This window comes from Sarcophilus harrisii, chromosome 1 (assembly GCF_902635505.1).
Source record: "Sarcophilus harrisii chromosome 1, mSarHar1.11, whole genome shotgun sequence".
Taxonomy (NCBI): Eukaryota; Metazoa; Chordata; class Mammalia; order Dasyuromorphia; family Dasyuridae; genus Sarcophilus; species Sarcophilus harrisii.
This window is the reverse complement of record NC_045426.1, coordinates 578,729,166-578,755,080: the sequence shown is the minus strand read 5'-3', so window position 1 is coordinate 578,755,080 and position 25,915 is coordinate 578,729,166. Positions and strand designations below refer to the sequence as shown.

At 36.2% G+C, this 25,915-nt stretch overlaps 1 protein-coding gene across 1 annotated transcript in view; it reads right to left on the bottom strand.

The window, feature by feature from the left end:
• The window catches only part of LAPTM4B (lysosomal protein transmembrane 4 beta), a 106,008-nt gene extending 80,852 nt beyond the window's left edge, over nucleotides 1-25,156 (bottom strand). Inside the window, exon 1 of the mRNA XM_031947022.1 lies at nucleotides 24,712-25,156. Coding sequence (XP_031802882.1) covers nucleotides 24,712-24,810 — 99 coding nt within the window. The 5' untranslated portion in view covers nucleotides 24,811-25,156. The remainder of the gene's footprint in view (nucleotides 1-24,711) is intronic.
• Nucleotides 25,157-25,915: the final 759 nt, after the last annotated feature.

The window sequence follows — 25,915 nt, the reverse complement described above, 5'->3', positions numbered from 1 at the left end:
TTGGCAAATTGTCCTAATCATGATGCCCTTAGGGGGGTGGGGTGGGAAAGGAGTTGCTTTCCAGGTCATTCTCTGATTGGCCCTAATATCCCCCTCTTACTCAATCCTTATGAATCTACTATAAATCTCTATATAGGTGAAAACACAATATTTCACTATTGACCAAGGATACACATCTTCCAGGATGCCCAAGTTACCAACTCCTGATTACTCATGGGACTAAAGGGCAGGTGATTTGCATACTTGCATGTCTGTGAGTAATAAACTGTCTGGTTCAGAATGCTACATCTTCAGGGCTCTCTCCAATGTTTTATGACAGTGTTAGAGAGCTCAGTCTAGCTCAGAGCAATCTAACACTACATTGGTCAGTACTGGGCTGGCCCACTGCTGCTCTCCAGGACTAATAAGGTCTCTCCTTTCCCTAGAGCTTTCTGACCACCTTGGGGTTTCCACAAGGGAATCTTCCATTCTTTCTCCCCCTGAATATAAAGTCTTAAAGGCTAAATAGATACCATTTTTGACATCCATGTGGTCCTTTCCTATTAACTATTGAACTCTGGCTGATTTTTTATGCAGTTCTCAGGTGGGAAAAGTCATTGTAGTTTTTCATTGAGTAGATCACTCAGACCTAGACTCTGAGATCTATAACACTGTGTCATGAAAGATCTGTATTCAGTCTGGTGTGAACTTTTCAAGGTTTTTCTGGAGCAAGTACATTGGGATGAAACAGTCTGCATCCACTCAGAAAGCCATTATGGCAAGAAATTATATAGCAGGAAATACTATATAATTAGCATTTATATAGCACTTTAACATTTGTGAAGCACTCTACAAATATTTTTAAATTTTATTCTCACAACAATCTTGGAAAGTGGGAATTAGTATTATTTTCCCCCCATCTGATGAGAAAACTGGGGCAAACAAGTTAAATAACTCGACCAGTCAGAAAGTGTCTGAATTTGAGCTCAGAAATTCCTGACTCTGGGTCCAGTGTTCAATCCACTGTGCCAACCAGCTGCATGTGATAAAACTATATTTCTTTAAATATTCATTGGTTTATTCATTTAATGATTATTTACTGGATGTTATGTGCTCAGAACTTTGCAGAATGCCTTTTGGAGTCTGAAGAATGAAAAGAAATGACATTGATGCTAGCCTCAAAGAATTTATGATGGTGGGACTGGTGAAGAAAGAGGAGGAAGAGGAGGACAGATAACATTTATCTATTAGGTTCATTCAAAATCTAAGATTTTGTAATTCTATTTGTCATGGTCTTATGTTTCTAACTCATGTGAGTTAGCTGTAAGCTCTTTGAGGGGCTTGTGCTTTACTGGGAAACAACATTAAAGCTGGAGATTCCATTAAAGTCCTGGCTCTCCTGCTTATTAGCTGTTAAGACCTTGAATAAGAGACACCATTTCTGAGAAAGTATGTATTAAACATTACAATGTATAAAAGCACTATGCTATGCTAAGCACTACAGATACAAATGTAAAAGCAAAGGTTATTTCTGCCCTCAAGGAGTTTATATTTTAAAGAGAGAAACAACACATATTGCCAATGCTGGCCAAGGAAGAGCAACTTAGCCCAGAAATTTCCTTGAATGGTAAAAGAAACATTGGAGAATTATTTTGATCATGGTTCATGGTTCCTGAACTGAAGAGTTTGGGGGCCAGGAGAAGGGGAAATGAAACTAGTAAGGGTGAAAGGCTATTGGGGGGGGGGGGCGGAGAGGTAGAGAGGTGGAAAGAAGAATTAGAGTTTAGAATTGTCTCATCTGTAAAATGGGTATAATTGTTCAGTTACTTCAATATTTCCCAACTCTTCTGTAATGCTAGAGAAACTGAGGTAAGATAGAGGTTAGAGAGTTACGATAATTTAATTTATTGGAGAATAAATCAATTGATTGGATCGGACTCTCATCTTCAAGTATCCAGTATTGAATGTGGGATATAGAGATTCTTTATTGGGTGACAGAAACAATGACATAATGGGGAGCGGGTAAGGACGACATAATGGGAAGGCACTGGGAGATGGGAAAGTTATCTGATATTCTAATGGAGTAAAGTGTCTGATATTTTAATAGATTGGGTTGGGGAGCAGCATCTGATATTTTCAAACATAAGATCTTTTGTCCTTATCAATTATTCTAATGATCAAGAGGGAAGGGTGGTATGATAGCCTGAGGTAAGGTAATTCAAGGAGACTGTGGCATTACACTTCATGACCCTATTTGGGGTTTTCTTGGCAAAGATACTCAAGTGGTTTGCCATTCCCTTCTCCAGATTATTTTACAGATGAGGAAACTAAGGTAAACTGGATTGAGTGACTTGCCTACAATCACATAGCTAGTAAGTGACCAGATTTGAATTCAGATCTTACTGAGTACAGGCCCAACACTATCTACAATAACCACTTGACTTCCCCTAATTTGGATAACATGCACACTATTTACTTTCCAGGGATGATACAAGGATCAAATGAGATGATAAATATGAAAGCCCTTTGTAAAACAAAGTGATTGGTAAAATGCTACCTCGATAATTTTGTATCTCTAACAAAGCCTTGTAAAATTAGCAGAAAGATATAGGACTCAACAAATGTCTGGGTTCAATTATTTTCCTTTTCCCTCCAATCTTTGTTCTTTCCTTATATCATTCCCATTACCCACAAAGTGTGACACTTCTCCAAAGTGCCTCTCATATGAGATGGTTTATAAATTAACAAACAAGGCATTCAAGGAAATCCAGCTTTTTTTCCCCCTCACAAATCAATGAAAGTGAAGAGTCTAACACAATAGGATGACCAATCATCTATATATATAGTCTATAGTATGTGTGTGTGTGTGTGCTTAAGACAACATGTCTAATTTGAATACAGTCATTAGTACTGTATGATCTTGAAATGTGACAATTTTATAGTCATTATGTCAAAATGCTTGCTGATTGAAACTAATCAAGACTGTTGTTCTCCTTTGTAATCCCAAACAAAGAACTAGTACAGAAAGACATTAATGTAAAAGTCACTGAAACCTTTAAGAAACCAATCCAATTCATCTCAGTAGGAAGATTTTAAATTTTAAACAAATAAGAACGAATACAGCTTTATACTCAAATATAAATGAATACATGAGAGTAAGCAAACATGAATGCATAACAAAGCATGAATATATTTCCAAATAGGGAGTAATCAAAGACAGCCAAAAAAAAAAAAAAAAAAAAGAACTGTTACAACTTAATTTTATATAATTCACCAAAACAACAATGTGTCTTTCCCAAGCAGTTGTGTTTCAGAAGGTAAAATATTTAATTTTTCCATATAAATTCTTGTTAAGTGCCTTGATTAGAGCAGATATTTAATAAAATGCTGCATTGTGTTCAAGACATGAGAGAGTAAAAAATAATTCAACACGGAAAAACTAGTAGACCAATTTGACTAGAACAGAGATTAAATAAAGGCAAGTAGTCTAATAAGTTGGACCTAAATGATGAAATATCCCAGGCCATAGAGCTTGCATTTTATTAGCTACTGATGATTTTTGAGAAAGTAAGTGGGCATGGTTAGTACATCAAGATGATTATCTTGATAGCTGTATGAAGGATGGAAACAGTTATCAGTTAAAAGGCTAGTTCTGTCCAGTGATGATGAGAACTTGAGTGTTGACAGTGGAGCTGGAATGAAGCAAGGATATTGTAAGAGGAAAATGGATAGGACTTAGAAACTTAAAAATGATCGTTTAGTTTTGAACTTGGACAAGTGGAAGGATAGTAGTACAAACAAAAGAAATTGGGAACAAAAGCCATTTTAAGTAGAAAAATGGCTCCTGCATTTTGATATATGTTTCATTTAAGACATCTACAAGATACTCAGATGTGGGATGGGAATTCAAGAATGAGATCATACCTAATAACTTTGGTCCATGTGCAAGGAGGTTAGGACTCTAAAGCAGCCAAGTATAAATAGAGAAAAGAGAAGAGGGTTGAGGAAAGAGGCTTGGGAAATACCCAAATTTAGTGGCCATAAAGAGGAAGATGACCCAGTGAGGAGTAAAGAGAGTACTCAGACAGGCAGAAGGAGAACTAAGAGGCAATAGCATCAGAGAAGCCAAAGGAAGGAAGAATATCAAGAGCAAGTCAGTAGTTAACATTGACAAACTGAGAAAGGGCCCAAGAAGTAAGAACTAAACAAAGGCTCCTGGAGACCTAAGAGGTGTTTCTGTAGGATGATAGGAATGGAATTCAAATTGTGGGGATCTGAGAACTAAGTGGGAGGGGCAGACAGCTTTTCTAGATGGTTAGCAATGAAGTGGAAGAATAAGAATGTTAGAGGGTGGTGCAATCAAGAGGGTTGTTTTTTCTCCTCCAAAGATAAGAAGAATTTTTATCTGTAGGCAGTGGGAAAGGAGCCAGTTGAGGGGGAAAGATTCAAATTAAGAGCAAATGAATGATCAATGAAGCAAGGACTGAGGGGAGGCAGGAGGAAAGGAGGCTTAGTTCAAGCTTAGTTTTTGAAAGAAAGGCTCACTTCACTTTCTGAAACTTTAAGATAAGCATAGGATAAATGAAGACATTAGTTGAGTTATGGATCAAAATGAAGGGATAAAGTGATATGAACTTTAAATCAGTTTATTTTCAGTTTTTGCTTAAAAAAAAAGTCTATCCCGTTTCTATTATCAAGATTGTATTGTTAGAATAGAATAATGTGAAGGTAATTGGCTTTCCATTGTTAGTACTCTAACCTCAGATAACCAAATTCCTTCCGGATTCCTCCCCTTATTTCCTACATGCTGCCTCCCTTCACTCCCCACTTCTGTTCCTCTACTCCCCTGAGACCTTATAAGTCATTTCCCCCAAAAGCAAATTGCTTAATTAGTATGATTCTGCCTCATTTGGTTAAGTCCCTGAGCTATTTCACATAATAAATGGCAAATCTTTGTAACCTGTGATGGATGTCTATGTTAGGTGTACTTGATTTCAAAAAGAACTGGGAATAATAGATGAAAGATGATGAGAAGCAGATTTCAGCTCAATATAAGAAATAAATTCCCCAATACAAGAGATATTTAAGAGTTGAGTATAGTAAGTTTCCTGTAATTCGAAGCCCCCTGAGATGCCTTTAAACATTTCAGATAGCAATGACAAAGTTGTAGATGAAGTCTAAACTTGGAGTCAGGAAGATCTGGATATTATTATAATCCTGCCTCAGATATTGTAACCCTAGATAAGTCATTCAATTAATTGTTCAATCAATAATTTAATCTCTCTTGAGTCTCATTTTTTGGTTGATGTTCAGTTGTTTTCAATCAAAAATAATCTCAAATCTGGACCAACTATGCTGCATCTTTTTTTTTATTTTATTTATTTAATAGCCTTTTATTTACAGGATATATGCATGGGTAACTTTACAGCATTAATAATTGCCAAACCTTTTGTTCCATTTTTTCACCTCTTACCCCCCACCCCCACCCCCAGATGGCAGGATGACCAGTAGATGTTAAGTACATTAAAATATAAATTAGATACACAATAAGTATACATGACCAAAACGTTATTTTGCTGTACAAAAAGAATCAGACTCTGAAATATTGTACAATTAGCTTGTGAAGGAAATCAAAAATGCATGTGGGCATAAATATAGGGATTGGGAATTCAATGTAATGGTTTTTAGTCATCTCCCAGAGTTCTTTTTCTGAGCATAGCTGGTTCAGTTCATTATTGCTCCATTGGAAATGATTTGGTTGATCTCGTTGCTGAGGATGGCCTGGTCCATCAGAACTGGTCATCATATAGTATTTTTGTTGAAGTATATAATGATCTCCTGGTCCTGCTCATTTCACTCAGCATCAATTCGTGTAAGTCCCTCCAGGCCTTTCTGAAATCTATGCTGCATCTTTGTTATCACTTAGTCTTTTACTTCTTGCAAGGAAACTTGCCTATTCTTCCCAGTATCTGAACCTGCAAATATGCAAAATACTTACTTCCCAGTTTCTGGCTTCTGGGTCTTTCTCTGGATTTAAGTTGTTCTCATACTTTGTTATCTATCCTGCATTCCCAGTTTTAACTTCAGTTTCCCTAATTCCAGCTCCTTACTACACACCCACAATTCACTGATTATATTTGGGGTTCCCATGATCTCAGAGATGACTATGATTAATGGTCCCTTTGTCAAATTGTCCAGACAAAGGTGGTGGGAGATTAAATTTCCATCAAATGGTAAGAACAATCAATAAACACCAGAGATGACTTCTAATCACTTAGTGAAATTTTCACACACGACTTGGATAGTGACATGTACTTACTCTATCCTTTTTAAACAATTGCAAATAAAAGAATAAAAATTCAGAAAATTCAGTAGTCTCCTGTGGATCATAAGACTCTTTAGTACTCCCTAATTTAGTCTAAAAGGTTGTGATAGAAATAATCAGTGTAGCAGATAAACATGCAGGGATTTGGAGAAAGTTATAGAAGAGCTAAAGATCTAAAAGCACTGGGAAGAAAATTCTACTACTAAAAAGAAATAAAGACCTAGCACCTCTAAAAAACCAAATCCCCTATTAGAACAACTCAAATCAATTCAACAAAATTCAACAAATTTTTGGCCAAAATATGAAACAAATTATAAAAAAAAAAACAAAAAACCCACAGCTGCTGCCTTCAAGAAACTTACAATCTATTTATTGAACAAAAATAAAGATCAACTAGGTACAATAGTAGCTAGTAGAAAAAATGCTTGTCACTAAGTCAGGAAAACCTTATATATTTATTAGCTTTGTGACTGGGCAAATCAATTCACCTGTCTGCCACAGCTTACTTATCCATAAAATGGGGATAATAATAACACCTACACCCTAGGATTGTTGTGAGGATCAAAAGACATAATATTTGCTTTGCAAATCTTAAAATGCTAATTATTATTATTATTATTTACTATTAAGTATAAGAACTGATTAAATGAAGTCTATACACTAAAAAGTTTTTAAAAAGAGGAAAGGGGCTCGTATATATAAAAATATTTATATCATAAAGAATTAGAAATCGAAGGAGTATTCATCAATTGGGGAATAGCTGAACAAGTTATGGTACATGAATGTGATGGAACATTGCACTGATGAGAGAGTGGGAAGAATTTTATGAATTGATCCAAAGTGAAATAAACAGAAGCAGAACACAATATACAATTTATCAGCAATAGTGCAGAGCAACTTTGAAGTCTAAAGAGCTCCAATCAATACAAAATGACCAACCACAATTTCAGAAGCTTCATAATGAAACATGCTAGCCATTTTCAGATAAAGGGCTGGTGGACTCAAGAGTACAAATGAGGAATACTTTGAAACGGAGGAGAAAACATGGCTATGGAATTTTGGACATGGAATTTGTTTTATTTAACTATACATATTTGTAATGGGTCTTGTTTTTCTTGCTTTTTCGATGGAGGAAGGGTGAAGGAAAAGAATTTAGAGCTGAAAATAAAATTCAATTTAAAAAACTAATTAGATGGTAACAACTTGAAAGTATAGGTTATATAATGACCTTCCCTTCCCTAAAAGTGAAAGAAAAACAAAGGCTATTTATCTCCTTCATGTTCAGTTACATTTTAGCTTTTTCCTATTTTAGAACTTCATGTACAAACTGTGCCTCTTGTATTTACAAAATGTTCCTGTGGCACCACACACTCCCCTGTTTTTTGACATTGTTGTTTCGATATATAAATAAATGCACCTTCTGTTCTCTAATTCAAGTGGTGCCATGCCCTAACATGTGCTCTCTTCAGTTTCTAGTGCTCCATTCTCAACTCACAACCTTGAACCAAATGAAAGACAAGCCGAGGAGCTTAAACAATCCAATTCACATAAACAGTTCATATTTATACAAGACTTTATGAAGTATCTTCTTCATGCTCCCCCCCAAGAAGATAGTATGAATATTATTGATCCCATTTTGCAGATAAACCGAGGCTCGGTTTTTGAATTATCCATAGTCATATTGAGCTGGAATTTTAAACCCAACATTATTTCAGACATTGTTTTTTCCTCTTAACTTCAGGTTAATCAAAATAACAATATATTATGGCTAACCATATAGTGCCTTTGAATTATTTTTTTAAATGTATAAAGAAAATTTCTTTCAAACAAAGATTAAGCTTTGATAATTATTCCTTAAATTCATTTTGAAAATCAGTTGGAAAATATAACTCACTAGCTATCTTCCTAGTTTCCAGTGTATCTCTAGAATCTAGCACTTAGTAGGCACTATTGAAATGATTATTTGGGGCCATCTCCAGTTGTCCCGATTCTTCTCTTGCCACTGGACCCAGAGAGCTCTGGAGAAGAAAGTAAGGTTAGTGAATTTGCACAGTCCTCTCTCACTTAAATCCAATTTACTTGAATGTTATAGCATCACCTCTTTGATGTCATGGTCCCAGGTAGGTAGTATGAATATTATTGATTCCATTTTGCAGATAAAGAAATCGAAGCTCAGATTTTGAATTGTCCATAGTCATAGAGAACAATACGTTATATGGCTAGGCATATAGTGACTTTTGAGTTAAAAAAAAAAACTCATTTTAAAAAATGCTTAAAAAAAATTTCTTTAAAATAAAGATTAAGCTTTGACAATTGTCCCTTAACTTCATTTTGAAAACCAATTGGAAAGGCATACAAAAAGGCAACATAACTCACCAGCTACTTTCCTAGTTTCCAATATATTCCTAGAATCTAGCACTTAGTGGGCACTATTTAGATGATTATTGAGGACCATCTCCAACTGTCTTGATCTGTATATTGCTCCTGGACCCAGATAGCTCTGGAGGAGAAAATAAGATTGGTGACCTTGCACAGCCCTTCCTTACTCAAATGCAACTCACTTTCATGTCATGACATCACCTTCCTGATGTCATGGTACTCTTGGGAGCAAAGAACAAATAACAAATGAACGAGAGATATAAGTTGCCAAGTAGTCATCACAAAATAGATAGATTTGGTGGACAGGAGTTTGTACAAAACATATAGTCTCCATGGGGCCTTTAATAGGTTACTTAATCTCTATGTCTTAGTTTTCTTATCTGTAAAATGAGGATGTTGGAACTGATAATTGCTAAGGTCTTTCCCAACTGTAAAATCCCATGACACATGTAAAGGGGAAAACCTTTAAGATAAAATGATAAATCATGAGCTGACAAATGTGCATAAAAATTGGCTATTCAAATTCCATCTAAGATTCTTTTGAAAAATAATTCCTCTCAAATAAAAAATAATTTCTAAAATAAAATGCAATTGTGTTTGTTTAAATCCAGAATATCTATTCCTCTTCAGTCTTACAGAAAGAGACCCTGGATTGGAATTAAAATAAATTTAGGCAACTGAATAATAATTATTGGCAGAGAAAAGGGATGCAAATTATAAATTTAAAATGTAATTTTGGTTGTCAAAGTCACTGACTTCCAACTGTTTCAGTGTTGATGTCAAATAGAAAGGAAAAACCTTCAAAAACTTAAAATGTTATAACCCATCCAGTGATCATCTCACCGGAAATAAAATTCATTAATGTCTGCAGAATACTCCGCTGGCCCTTGTGAAGAGAAATTCTAAGACAATTCACGTTCCAGCAGAGTTAACACCTATTTGGTAAATCTCTATTATTAATATGGGTAGCAGTATCATAATGATTGCAGTGAATTAGTCATTAGTCTGCTCATTTGAGTCATACCTCAAATTAAGCACATTATATAGATATGCCCAGTTAAATTTTAGAACTAGCCAGATTTGGAAAAGTGTTAAGATAATCTATATCTACTGGATGGTGATATTTTTTACAATGGGGATAATAACTAATAGTAATAATAACAATAATAAACATAAAATGCCTTATTTAATTTGATCCTCCCAATAACACTTAGGAAGTAAGTGCTATTATTATCATTTCCATTTCACAGATAGTATTTAAGAAAAATCACCTAAGGTAACACAATAAATGCTGTTAATAGGATCTGAACTCAAATCTCCCTGAGTCCAAGTTGATCACTCCTTAAGATTTTGGTCTATGCTTTATTCTTAAGGGGGAAATAAAGAAAAACATTCATCTTGTCAAAAGTAAGTTATCTCTACTCATTTTTCTCTGATTTAATTATCAGATTTAAGGAATATTCTTTGATTGCATATAGTAGTGGGAATGAGTCACTGGTACATTCTACCTATTGTATGATATGCTTTCCATAATTATGTAAAGTTGGGGAGGTTTAAGATTCATTATCCGGACCCCAGGGCCTGCAGTCAGGAAGACTCATCTTCCTGAGTTAAATCTAGCATCACACACTAGCTCTGTGAATGTGGGCAAGTCACTTAACCCTTTTTGCCCGAGTTTCCTTCTCTGTAAAATGAGCTGGGAAAGGAAATGGCAAAAGTCTACAATATCTTTTGCCAAAGTTAATGCCAAAAATGGGGTCATGAAGAGTTGAATACAACTGAACAACTACATAAGTATACTATAGAAGTATTGAATGTCAGCACTAAAAATGACCTAACTAGTCATTCAACACAAACTTTCTTTTTTGTCATGCACCTAAAGGTTTGCTGGAAATAAAGTTTAACAACCAGCTTTCCAAAATGTACCAAACATACATTTAAGTTAACCTGCATTAGTATCTTTTTCTCTATTGCTTTCTTAAATCTAAACAACTCACAAAACAATTGATTAAGCCCTGATTTTCCATTGTCCAAAGACTAAATGCTTATATAATCAGCATAGATGATACTTGCTGGCTCCAATACACCCTTGCATAGATCCTTCTGGCACTGTGGCAGACCAATGTATACCTTTTCAGAATCACATTAGTACATGTCCATAACTAAAATACACAGTTATAAAAGAAATCAATCACACTGAAATAGTTATTAAAATTAATTTGAATCAAACAAACTGACAAACCCCAGGTTAAGAACTTCCCGACTTAATTGTTTTCATTTTATGAGGAAAGAGGGAGATTGAAGAACCATTAAGAAAAGATTTTGATAAAATTATAATCTAGTCATCTTCAAAGTGAATAACTAAGTTTAAAAAATACTAAATACCTACTTCGTGTAATCTGTTATGTAGTTAAGGATACAAATATCAGTTGTTCCAACTGTCATAAGAGCTCAAAGCATATGAGCCCTTTGATTTTAGAGGCAAATGAAGATGGAGACTCAGAGTGTGAAAAAAGTTTCAGTTCATTATGTGATACAGCCTTGTTGATATATTTTTGCAGTATGATCAGTGCATGAACAATAGGCAATCCCCAATCATCATTCAGAGAAGCAGTATGTGGACTTTGCCTATGTGTGGTATCTGCCAATGGGAGGAGAGTCAATCCAGCAATTCAGCAACTCACTCACAGATGAGAGGACTTGTCAAGGCATCCCTATTTCCAAGTCATGGGCTGTGACCCTCAGGCTCACCCATTCCCATGATCACAAATTATTGCTCCTTGCTCAAGGAGGGCATTTCTGTAAGGGGGCAGAAAACTTATTGTGCACCAAAGGTGATCTCGGTGCTCCCTCTGGATAGAGTCCCATAACCTAGCACAAACATGTCTTGCCTTCATGAAACTTATGGTCTACTGGAAATGCTGCTGAAAGCAAATTGAGAACCAATGAGGCTAATTGTTATACAATGATTTACTGATAATCATTGTATAACAATTATTGATAAAGCTAAGAATAGGGCTGAAGTCTTCTACATGGTAATCTAGTGCTCTTTCCAGATATATCAGATATCTCTATATTCAAATATAATAATCAAGATTCCCCAAATTAATAATTTTCAAAAATGCCAAAAAGTTGGGTTTCCAGTATCACAAGAGGTAATGTGGGATTGAGATAGTGGGTACCACTGACCAAGAGGTTTTCAGAATGTGAGAGGTTAAGGAAGATTAGATTTCACAGAACAATTAAGTGATCAATAGAAGCCTTGAGCAAATAAGAAATGGGGGGGAGAAGCGGGTAGGAAGGCACAGGTGGATTCAGCTAATCAGAAAGACTTGTGGTTTTGACAAAACCACAAACTTAATAGCCCATCTAACTCAAACTAGTTGGGGTCAGTGGCCTGATTTGGCCAAATCACTACTGCTACCTCCTTAATAGGCTAACTGAATATTAACACACTCTAGAGGAATGTTCCACCATTATTGAATATAAGATGACTGATGAGAGGGGGAGCATGTTTTATACATATTAAGGGGAAACATGTAGTGGGTATATCAGAAAGAATGTAACCCAGATAAATAGGACCAATCCGTTTTCTGAAGGGAGGAGCTGCATCACATGAGCAAGTATAAAGGTTCTCCCATTTCAGTACTCAGTGCTCCTTCTTCCCAAAGAGGATGGGGACTGCTTCTGGTCAGAAACATTAAGACGATTCCTTAAAATTCTTCTTTAATAAATTTTCCTTGACATTTGATTTTCAATGTCAGGAATGTTATTTTTTAACAAAGTATAAAGTGATAAAAATCCTGTAAATAGACTTTGGAGAAAATACTCAAATTTAATTCATTTAAAATTCTGTGTTATTGTCTTTTTGAACATTGATTCAACTCAACAGTACCATGTTTGGTAACTTGCATGAAGAAGTCACTTAAATATTTATTGTTTTAAATTGAACTCTCATTTTTCTTCTATTCCTGACATTTTTAAGCTTAGAGAATTCAGTAAGTCTTTTAAGTATCAATGTAAAAATGAGTAACAGCTTAATTAAAATTGTTACATAGACAGCATAATGAACTGAATGTAAGTCATTATTTATAACATAATCTCTTCACCAGTTTTTACTAGAATAGTTGAAGAGGAATAATGATTGAGAAGCCATCCACTTTCTGAGTTATCTAACACTGATTTCTTTTAAAATAAAGGCAGAAATATAATTAGATGCTTATAACCTCAAAGAATTTTTCATTACCCAGATCCATAGCAATGAATATTTATAGAAGTTTTAAAAGCCTGGCTAGAGAAAGGAGCTGTCCAGCAATTCAGCACAGTAACTACAAAACATTTCTTTGTTCTACAAAAGATTCTCAGAAGTTATTACTACAGCATGATATTTAATTATGACAGTTAAGGTTTTTTTGTAAAATAATATATAAAATAAGTTCTATTTTCTCCACTGATACTTTATTGTTGTAGAATTTTTTAAAACCATATTTCAGATATTCTGAGGAAGTATAAACTTTTAGTTTTTAACTTTTGTTTTAAATTTTATTCAAATGTCTATTTTGGGGGAAAACAACTTTAACCCTCAATTAGAGCCAGCTATGTTCTATTTTTTGATGGCAGGATAATTTAAGTTAATGTAGAAGTCCACAGCTATTTTTTTTTCTTAATCAGAAGTAAAAAGCAAAAAAAAAAAAAAAATGCTGATTAAAAATTGTTAAAAAAAAAAATAACACTCGATACTGAAAATCAGATATCAAGAAAAATTTATTAAAGAATCTTGAGGAATTGTCTTAACGTTTCTGGCTAGAAGCAGGCTGCACTCCTCTTTGGGAAAAGGGACCACTGAGTACAGAAATGGGGGAACCTTTATCCTTTTTTTTAAATATTATTATAGCTTTTTATTTACAAAATATATGCATGGGTAATTTTTCAGCTTTGACAATTGCAAAACCTTTTGTTCTAATTTTTCCCCTCCTTCCCCCAGATGGCAGGTAGAACAATACATGTTAAATATGTTAAATACAATATATGTATACATATCCATACAGTTATTTTGCTGCACAAGAAGAATCGGACTTTGAAATAATGTACAATTAACCTGAGAAGGAAATCAAAAATGCAAGCAGACAAAAACAGAGGGACTGGAAATGCTATGCTGTGGTTCACACTCATTTCCCAGAGTTCTTTTGCTGGGTGTAGCTCATTCTATTCATTATTGAACAAATGGAACTGATTTGGTTCATCTCATTGTTGAAGAGAGCCACGTCCATCAGAATTGATCATCATATAGTATTGTTGTTGAAGTATATAATGATCTCCTGGTCCACAACTCTACCAACAATATATCGGTGTCCCTGTTTTCCCACATCCCCTCCAACATTTAGCATTATCTTTCCCTGTCATCCTAGCCACTCTGACAGGTGTGTAATGGTTATCTCAGAGTTGTCTTAATTTGCATTTCTCTGATTAATAATGACTTGGAGCATCTTTTCATATGGCTAGAAAGTTTCAATTTCCTCATCTGAAAAATGTCTGTTCATATCCTTTGACCATTTATCAACTGGAGAATGGCTTGATTTCTTATAGAGTCAATTCTCTATATATTTTGGAAATGAGGCCTTTATCAGAACCTTTGACTGTAAAAATATTTTCCCAATTTATTGTTTCCCTTCTAACCTTGTCTGCATTAGTTTTGTTTGTACAAAAGCTTTTCAATTTGATATAATCAAAATTTTCTATTTTGTGATCAATAATGATCTCTAGCTCTTCTTTGGTCACAAATTCCTTCCTCCTCCACAGGTCTAAGAGGTAAAGTATTCTATGTTCTTCTAATTTATTTATAATCTCATTCTTTATGCCTAGATTATGAACCCATTTTGATTTTATCTTGGTGTTCGGAGTTAAGTATGGGTCAATGCCTAGTTTCTGCCATACTAATTTCCAATTTTTCTAGCAGTTTTCGTCCAACAGTGAATTCTTATCCCAAAAGCTGGGATCTTTGGGATTGTCAAACATTACATTATTAAGGTTATAGACTATTTTGTCCTTTGAACCTAGCCTATTCCACTGATCAACTAGTCTATGTCTTAGCCAATACCAAATAGTTTTGGTGACTGCTGCTTTATAATATAGTTTTAGATCTGGTACAGCTAGGCCACCTTCATTTGATTTTTTTTTTTCATTAGGGGAACCTTTATACTTGCTTATGAGATGCAGCTCCTCCCTTCAGAAAAATGGATGGGGGTGGGGGGGAATTGGGGGGTAGTTAGGTAGCACAGTGGATAGAGCACCAGCCCTGAAGTCAGGAAGACCCAAGTTCAAATCTGCCCTCAGACACTTAACACTTCCTGGCTGTGTGACCCTGGGCAAGTCACTTAACTTCAATTGCCTCAGCAAAAAAACCAAAAAAAACCAGATTGGTCTGTTTTATGTGGCTTACAGTCTTTCCTATACACCCACTACATGTTTCCCCTTAATATGTATAAAACATGACCCCCCCATCATACATCCCATGTTCAAAAATGGTGGAAAATTCCTCCTCTAGGGTGTGTTGTTTAATATTCAATTATCCTATTAAGCAAGAACAGTAGTGATTTAGTCAAGTCAGGTCATTGACCCCAAAGCCACAAGAGTCTTTCTGATTGGCTGAATCCATCTGTGCCTTACCAGCCCCCAATTTCTTGTTTGCTCAAAGCTTCCATTGATCACTTAGTCTTTCTGTGAATTCTAATCTTCCTTAACCTCTCAGTCTGAAAACCTCTTGGTCATTGGTACCCACTATGTCCATCCCACACTACTTCAAAGCTTGCCACACTATGGAAAACCAATGTTATGCCACAGTTCCCTTGAATTGTTCTGCCTCAATTTCCCTAAATTATAATACCTCAGCTTCCCTGCATTAGTTTCCCTGAATTATAATATCTCAATTTCCCAGAGTTAGTATGCTATATGCCCCACCCCCTTTTTTCCTGACCATTAGGACTGATATAAATTAGGGCTAAGAGCGCTGACCATTAGCATTACACGGAGTCATAAACTGCAGATAGGTAATTTAGAGATAGGTAAGTATATCTCTTGTTCCAGACTTCCTGTCTCTAGCTTGACTAACTTCTTCACTCCCAACTTAACAGAATTTATGGTCCTCACCCTTAACCTGTCAGAACCGAAGTTATGGTCTGCTGACCAGTGCTCTTACCACCACCCCCTTTTGTCTCTCCTCGTTGATGAAGTCCTATAAAAATCCCTGGAATTCTTCACCCATTGCTGGAGTCTTTGAGCCCCTAATCCAATCCAGTCAATTAATCAAATCTCTCCAATAAAATATTAAAACTCTCTAATCTCTATCTTGCCTCAATTTCTCCGGCATTATACTAACTTTTCAGCATTTTTCACAACTTCTTTTTCTTTGATTTATTATCACCAAACCACTAAGTATTTAGCTATTCATTTTATTATCTTTGTAAAAAAATACAAACCATTCTTTTAAATTAATTTAGCTAATTAATATTTTGGGTGTCTGTTGGTTTGACAAAGTATAAAGTTTAGGAAAAATAAACATAATCACACAACATTGTGAATTTGAAGATTAAATGGAATGATTTTTATAGGTTTTTAATATGAAGATTAAGAAGACTAACATCTATAGGTTTAGGCTCACTAATGTTCAGAAATAAAAAAACAGGTGATTATCAGGCTTTTCCATTATTATTTTTTGCTCTCCTTTCACTGCTGTTGATTAAAATACAGTAGTAAGAAGGAACATTGAGCCAAAAAAAATTTCTTTTTGAAAAAAAAAATACTGTTTGAACAAAATATCCTTTAATCTTTCTTCCTTGTGTCTTTATATTTGACATGAAGTCTAGTTATGTGAACCTTATGGAATATAGTCACAGTTTTGACTTGAACTTGGAGCTAAACCAGTTCTTTGGAACAGTAAAATAATGGACTGCAGTTCACAAGCCTCCCTAGTGTGCCTCCTACTGATTGTCAGTCAGTAGCCACAATTAGCTTTTAGCAAAGGCATTTACCAAGGTGATACTGTGGAAACATTAAAAAAATCTAATTTTAATAGTATAAAGCATTTTCCCCCACCCTCAAAAGCCTGAGGCATCCACCCCACCAAGTACTAAGAGAGTCATAGGAATAGAGTTAAATATAGAGTATAAGGCAGTGAAGCATACATTTGGAGGCCAAACACTGAAATCACAACTCCTGGTTTTGGAAGTACTTTCTTGAGTCCATTGTTTGCATTTTTTTTTCATGGGCTTCTCTGGATCTATATTTAATATGTGTGTGTCTCTCTGCTGACATCTGGATGAGTTATCTCTTACTGGTCCATTTTTTCTGATGACAAGTCAGGGAGACAGAATAACACTCCCCCTGGTCTCATATTGCTCCTTTTACCACCCTAATTTCCCTTTGAAACAAACAAGAGCTCTAGAAGCTCCCAAGCCTGGAAACTCCAGAAGCCTGAATGCTTCCCAGGTTCATCCAGCTGTTGAACTTTCACTGCTATTTAAAGAGTTCCCAGAGATGTGGTCAACTTGTTTCTTTCCAGAGCCTTCTACATCCCTCTTAGAGAATCATAACCATAAAAATCTGTCTGGTCAATTGATCAATAATTAATCAATCAATAAACATTCATTAAGAACCTACTTGGAACCTACGGTGCAAAAAGATAAAAAAAAGAAAGCCCCCTTCTCCCAAGGAGCTCATTATCTAATGAGGGAAACAACATGCAAACATTTGCATTTGTGTGTATTGAGCTATAAACAAAATAAACAGGAAATAATTAACAGGCACTGGGGAAAGCACTGGAATTAACAGGGGTTAGGAATGGTGGAATTCCTATAGAAAGTCGAATTTTAGTTGGTACAGAAAGGAAGTCAGGGAGGTCAGTAATCAGAGTGAAAGAAGATAGAGAAAATAACCAGAGTCCAGAGATGGAGTGTCTAGGTCAGTGTCACTGTATCAAAGAATGCATCTCAGGAAGGAGGTGTAAAAAAAAAAAAAAAAAATCCAAAAATAGGTTAGGAAAAAAAATGGTTAGGAAGGGCTTTGAATACCAAAGCATTTTATACTTGCTCCTGAAGGCTATTGGAAGCCTTTGGAGTTTGAGTATGGGGTGAATGGTCATATCTGTACTTCAGGAAAATCACTTTGATGGCTGAATGGAGGATAGATGGGAAAAGAGACCTGAAGCAGGCAGACCTAACAGCAAGCTATTCTAGGTGTGAAGTGATGAGGGCACTGGGTGGCAGTGTCAAGGGAAAGGGGGGTGGATATTTAAGAGATGTTGAAAAGGTATAATTGATAGGCCTTAGCAACAGCTTGGATGTGAGTGGTGAGAGAGAGTGAAGATTCCAGAATGACTTCAGGTTATGAATCTGAGATTAGAAGGATGATGTTACTCTTTACAATACTAGGGAAGGTAGTAGGATGGGAGGGTATGTTCCAAAGGGAAGTCATTAAAATTCTAAATAGGGGATGCATATGATTATTTTTAAATGGTTAAAGGAAAATGATCTGGCAGCAGAGTGTTAAGATGAATTGGAGCAAGGACTAACCAATATCAGTTTTTATCACTTGGTAGAGTTACTATTGTCAAAAAAATTCATTAACTTGAAGATAACCTGTTTAAGAACCTCCCCCCCCCCTCCAACTCAACTAATCTGAGTTTTGGAGGATAAGCACACAAAGCTGATCACCAAGCCCATTCCCAAAACCTTTCTAACTTTGCAGGACCTGCTAGAGTGTACTGCAATGGCATTACCAGCAAAGATTTAGGGTCATCTCCATGTTATAAGACACCAGAATAGGACTATGATAGATCTATCAAAATACCAAAATTTTTCTTGAAATTTCTACTAAATATAAATAAATCATTATGTGAAAGAGAAATTGAATCACAAAATTAACAGCAAAAGGCACAAATTGCTGTTATGATTTGGTTGTGTCTGAATCACAGACCCTATTTGACCCCATTTGGGGTTATGTTGGCAAAGATTCCAGAGAGTTTGACTTGCTCAGTGTCACACAGCTAGTAAGTGTCTGAAACTAGATATGAATTCAGGAAGATGAGTCTTCTTTACTTCTCAACTTTTGATTTTACTACTCAGCTGCCTAAAAGAGGCATAAATTAAATCATGATAAACTTGGGCCTGGATAAACAAAGTTTAGACATGCTGAAATAGGTCAATGAGTAAATCTGTAAAAATATATTCCCTGGAGGTATTTAGAAATAAGATGGGTCAACATATGCAAAAATGTTTGTAGCAGCCCTTTTTGTAGTGGCAAGGAATTGGAAATTGAGTGGGATGACCATTGGTTGGGTATTGCCTGAATAAGTTATAATATATGAATTTAATGGAATATTATTGTTCTATAAGAAATGATGAGCAAGCTGATTTCAGAAAAGCCCGGAATGGAAAGACCTACATGAACTGATGTTGATTGAAGCAAGCAGAACCAAGAGAACCTTTGACTCAGTACAAGATCATGTGATGATTGCGATAGACTTTACTCTTCTCAACAATGTAGTGATTCAAGGCAATGTCATTAGTCTTGGGATGAAAAATGCCATCCACATCCAGAGAGAGAACTATGAAGACTGACTATGGATCAAAGCATAGTATTTTCACCTTTTGTTTTGTTTTTTTCTTTCTCGTTTTTTTCCTTTAGGTTCTGATTTTTCTTGCACAACATGATAAATATGGAAATGTTTAACAATTTCGTACATATTTAATCTATATCAGATTACTTGCTGTCTTGATGAGGGGAGAGGAAGGGAGAAAAATTTAGAACACAGTCTTACAAAAGTAAATGTGGAAATCTATCTTTACATGTTTTTGGAAAAATAAAATGCTAGTGAAAAAAAAATTTTTTTTTAAATAAAATAGGTCAGATATGAGTCTTTCCTTTGTGCTTCAGTCTCCACGTTTACAAATACCTGATGAATATTTTTACCAAAACAATCCACTCAGCCTCACTTCAAAATCACTATACCTAAAACCAAATTCATCATCTTGTCTTCTCATCATCTCCCAAATTTCTCTTTAATGCCACCATTCTCCCAGTTACCTAAGCTTCAAGCCTGAATCCTTTCTGATTCCTCCATTCTTTCTCCCCATTTAGCCAAGCATTGGATCCTACAGACATCATGCCTTTGTGGCTTTTTTCCCTATTCCCAACGCCCCTTAATTTAAGCCTTTGGTACTTTACTTCTGAACCAGTGTAATAATCTCTTAATTGCAGCACTCCTCAAGTCTTTCTTTATTCCATTCCATTTACAAGTCATTATCACTTCTTTTTGTAATCTACCATTTTAATTATATCGCTTTCAGGCTCAAAAATCTTCAATGGTCTTTCCACTGCTTAAAGGATAAAGTTCCATTTTCTTACTTTGGCATTCAAGGCTTTCCTCAGAGTGTTGTCAATTTATCTTTTCTTACTTTCTTTCTTATTTTCCCTGAGACAATTGGGGTTAAGTGACTTGCCCAGGGTCACACAGCTAGAAAGGATTAAGTGTCTGAGGTCAGATTTGAACTCAGGTCCTCCCGACTTCAGAGTTGGTGTTTTTATCCACTGTGCCACCAGCTGCCCCTTCGATTTATTTTTTCAAACTGACCTCAAACTGTTTCCATACTCCAAAACTTTGCTCATGGCTGTTCTATTCCCAAAATGTGCTTCTCCATCTTTATGTATGTCACACCATCCATTCTACCACCTCTCCTTGCTAATATTGTCTAATTAATTGGATCATAAATCTACATGTCTAGACTTGAAAGGGACTCTAAAAACTATCTAGACAGGTCCCTCAGTTTACAAGTATGAAAACTGATACCCAGAGAAATCAAGTGACTTGGCCAACACTACAAAAGTAATTAACATTAAAGGCAAGATTTCAAACCCAAGTTCTGTGACTATAGGTGTTGCTGTTCAGTTGTTTCAGCTGACTTTGACTTATTAGTGACCACTTAAAATTTTCTTGGCAAAGATAGTTTACCATTTCCTTCTCCAGATCAATTTGCAGATGAGGAAACTGAGGCAAGCAAGGCTAAGTGGCCTGCCCAGGGTCACAGAGACATACAGTTAGTAAGTATTTGAGGCCAAATTTGAACTTCAAACCTGGCACTCTATCCACTTTGCCACCCCGCTGCTAGAGAGCCCATGCTGTTTCCACTGGACTATAATCCCTCTCCTCTTCAAAAGACTACCTTTTTCCCAACTATCAAACCAAATCCTCTTTATGAATTCATAGCATCTATTTCTGTAATAGCCTTCATTTGACATTTACTCTATATAATGCCCAATATAGCATTTGCTTTTTCCACCTGCCTTAAGATCCCTACTAGAATGTAAATTCACTGATGGTAACATCTTGTACTCAGAAGTAGCACTCTGTATTGGAAAGAGAACTGGACTTTTCAGCTATCAGTAGAGATTTAGGTTTGCATCTATCACAATATCTTGCTACTACCATAGGATAATTACTTCACCTTACATACAGCAGTCACTCAAAAAAGATTCATCAATGATGATCTAAATGATAAGGAATCTAATGCAGAGTTATTGTCCACACCACTTCACTCAGTAACAATAAACAATATAATTTATTGGTACTAAATAAATGTAGAATGACAACTCACATTTATATAGCACTATAGAATTTACAAAGCCATTTCCTCACATTAATGCCACATGGCAGAACTAAAAATATTCAATACCAAAAAGGATCCTAAATTCAATTCAATTATTTATTAAGCACCTACTATGTGCTAGGCATTGTGCTAAGCTCTAGCTCTAAAATTTCCTCGGAATTGGATACTCCTTTCAGCAAAGTAACAATAAATAGATCGTGCTAAATAGATAGATGGATGGATAGATAAGGTGTAGTACTTTAACATGTGCAAGACACTTCATTTGACAGATAGATTATCATCTCCTTTTTGTAAATTAAGAAAGTGAAAGAGTCAGATTAAATGAATATTTACTTAAGGGGTAGTAGTACTCCCCTCAAGATGTATTGAAGTATATAGAGTTGTTTGCTCCAATACCAAATAGCTCTAGACTCTTCTTTTTGAGTTCTTATCTGCGTTTTAGGACTTGTTTCCTTCTTTATTGCTAGGCCATCAATTGTCTTTTATCTCTGCTAACAGTATGGCTGCCTTTATCAACACTCCTTTTCTCTTTTTTCTAATTTTCTGGTTGATCAAGGAAGTTCGGAAAGTTTGAAAACCAGCTAAGGAGAGTCATCAGCACTGTATATAAAACAAAGTTCTACAGACTATGAGTAAAAAGATATAGGCTGTATCAAGAGTCAAGTATATGAGTTTAGTGAATAGATTCCATAATATAAATTTGTGATGGTCTTCTTTTCCAATTCAGATTTCTGAGGATTTTGTAACTTCCATCAACAATAAAGAAGTGTTCAACTAGTAAGCAAATTGTGGCACTCTTATTTATCACACAAATACATTTAATTTTGTTGAATTATAGCCTATAAATGGAGCTCAAGTAAATTTATCACAACTATATATTATGTAGCACATTTGGCTGATGCAATGCCCTAGATTCTTTAAGAGAAAGAAAAGTCATTCATATACTTGCAAGTCTAAAGGCTTCAAGTTGTTTTTTCAAAGTATATGGTTTTAATATAAATAAATAAATATATGAACTGCATTTGATGCATCTTCATTTTTCCCTTTAATTATCTAAAGGATTTCCTGGCATTTACCAAGTCAGAATTGAGCCAACACACTGATGTTTTATCTGCATTCATGCTGCACTTGTTAAAGGCCCATACATCCTGATGGAACGTTTGAAAGCTTTTTAAGCAAGAAATTAAAATTGTGTGACCACAATCTATGTTCAACCAAAAGGAAAGCTGTAACTACAGTTAATTTGTAAAGAATTATAAATGTCTGCAAATGTTTCCTTTAAAAAAAATACACACACATTTAATTATAAACAAGATATGAAATAATCGCCTAAGGCTTGCTATCTATATTATGTGACATGGATATTATCACTGTGTTAAAAGATTTTTTTTTCTAAAAAAACAAACTGATATTTACTTATGCCTACAACTCCTCTAAAGTAAAAAGCTCTATATCCAATCTCACCAAGGCAATTTCTAGATTTTTTTTCTTTTTTAAATAATGAATTTTGCTTTTTAAAAAAATGACCCCAAGGTACATCTCCAGTTTTAATCCTCCAGGCTCTAACAGTGATGCAATAGACTCAGATAAATCTTTGTATGCAAGTGTTGGTGCAGACTGAGAAAGCCAACAATCTAGCAACCCTAAGAGTTGAGAGACTTTAGATAAGTATTTTCAACTCTTCTGAAAATACAGAAAATTTGAACCCTAATGTTAAAACGCCGTTAGTTTATACTGCTAAGTAGAAAAAGAAAAAAGTAAGAAAAGAGAAAATTGATCTCAAGTGACTGGAAGAGTATGATAAATGAGTGCAAAATTATTTCCCTAATTAAGTAGGTAAAAGGGCAGTATATAATATTCAAATAATTTTCCCTCAACTATATCTTAAAACCTGTGAGAAATCAGCACACACACACATCATTCAGGAGATTGTTATAAAAAACCCTCAAAAATTCCAGGAACAGAAAGGAATCTACAAATCAGCGACTCAGAAGATTAGAAGAGAGGAATCTGGCAATGAAGGTAGGCCCGCCAAACCCTCCAGTTTAAAGCAGAAAATATCTCTGCAATAAGCCCAGCTACCTCAGTGAGCTCTCTCTAAATCCCTCTAACAACATAAATATCTTATGATTTTGTGCAAAAGAAAAAATTCTCCACAACAAAGTGAATAATATTTGGGGAACTAAGTCTATTTTCATAGGAAAGTGGGGGGAGGGGGAGAAGGGTTTCTTTCATCAACTCTAGCCATATAAAGCCCCTAAGCAATATGCTTGGGGTTATCTCAGAAATGTCTGGCCTTTTTCTCTTTCTAGTTGTAATGAACATCCAAAAGAAGCTGAATGTTCAAAACCAGGATACGGGTTCTCCAGAGGAAAGCTTGGGGTTCCCAACAGACGCAGTGCTTCAATCACCTCGTAGGAGGGGGTTTCCCGAAGCCGAATGACTTAGGGAGAAGGGAAAAGAGGATGCTGCCACAGGTTAGAGCAGCCAGAGAGAATTATTGACTCTTAAGGAGAATTAAGGTTTCTAATAATAACACCATTTAGGAGGGTTATCTCCAGAAACACCCAGTCCACAGGATAGACCCGGCTCAAACTGCTAAAATCCATAGCCGCTGACGTATGAATGAGCACGGAAAGCAAGGCAGAGAGGAAAAAATAATAATAAAAAGCTGTCCTACCGGAGTGGAAAGCAATTAATTTCCGGGGGGCAAGGAACCAGGAAGCAAAGGATTTTGTTTTATTTGTTTTATCTTTCCCTCTACCTGAGAAAACCCGCAGTACTAGGCTTTAAATCAGACTAAAGGGATTATTGTTTCCCCTAGGTTTTTTTATCCTTTATTGTGTCATACCCCACCCCCCAACCTCCCAAGCAGCCTGATGAAGCCTGTGGACCCATTCTCAGAACGTTTTTAAATGTATAAAATAAAATACATAGGATCCAAAAAGAAACTAATTATACTGAAATGCAATTGTCAAAATATTAAAAGAAAAACTACTTCACAGACCCCATGTGTCTATACCCTCCACTCTTCCCCTCCCTGCCCGCCACGGCCTCAGTTTTCCCGATTACTCCACCCGTGCACAACTTCGCATTCTATTCCTGGGGCACCTGCTTGTCTTTTCTTCCCTGGGAAAAAGTAAGGAGGCTGCGTATCTGAGAAGCGAAGGAAGGGTTTGGGAAGGTGGTACGGTGGGAAGATGGAATTCTCACCTGTGATAACCCCCCCCCCAAAAAAAAAATTAAAAATCTGCAGGAAGAGTTCACATCAAACTCTAAAGTAACCAGGGTAGGGAAACCCAGATATCCCACTTTTCCAGCTGCATCGCTTCTCCCCATCGCCCCGAGGGGACACCTTACTGAGCTTACCAAGTACCAGATGCCCAGCAGGATGGTGCCGGTGCGGACATGGCAACATAGGCAGCAGCTGTTGGAATAGAAGCGGGTCCAGGGCGCACTCATCTTCATCTCAAGGGGTCTCCCTTGGCTCTGAGAGCCGTTCAGGGGTCGCCACTGCCTCTTCAACCCCTGCTGCTTCGCCGCCCCGCGGGTTCAGAGTTCCCGCAAACGCGCGTCCAACTTTGCCTGAGCGCTAACACCCTGCTTCTGCCTTCAGGTCCACCTCCAGCTGCTGTGGCTGTTGCGGTCTCCGGGGAGCACCTTTTTCCCCCACCCCCTTCCTTCCTTTCGGCCTCCCTCTGTGGTTCTCCGGCTCTGACAAACCCAGAGAGGTTTCAAGCTGCAGCCTCTGCGGGACTCTAAGAGCAGGAAAGTGGTGGAGGGAGGGAGGAGGAAGGGATTGGACTTCGACCGGAGTGGGGGTGGAGGGAAGTAGGAGGACCTGGACAGAAGGGGAAGGACCTGAGGGGGAGGGGAAAGGGCCAGGGAGAGAGGGAGCCAGCGACACCGCGTGACCAGTGCTAGCCATAATCTGGGTCTGAGTTCCATGATGTCACTAGGTGGTTTATTCCAGCTACCAATTGATGGAAGATAAACCTACATAAATGATCTTTGAGCCCTCAGCAATTCCCAGAGACCATCAAAAGCCAAAGTAAAACTGGTGGAGTTCTCTCCCTTTTCTTCCTTTGTTGTTTTGAGTTGCTCTGTTGAAATCTAATTGAGTTTGTTGAAATCTACTCTGAAATACTGACAGGGTCATTTAGAGCAGTTTTGGCCAAATAGGAATCCTGGTAGGTGCATCTGTCAAGTCTGATCTTTGCTTCAAAACTGGAAAATCATTATCTAGCTTGAAGTCACTAACTTGTCAATATAGTTACCCTAAATCACTCATTTCAATCACAGTGAAAATGATATTCTCCCAGTAATATGGTACCTAACTAAGAAAAGGTCTCCACACTAGCAACATTTTAAGTCATCATTGCATTTCTTAAAAAGTCACAATAGAATTTCAAGCTGCATACACTATGTTATCATCATCAATAACATGTACAAAGGAGAGGAATGAAAAATTTTTAAATGACAGGCATTTAGAATTCTTCACTTTAGAAAAGAATTCAGTGCAGATATCCTATAAATACTGAATTTCTTCTTTTTCTTCTATTAGTACTAGAAT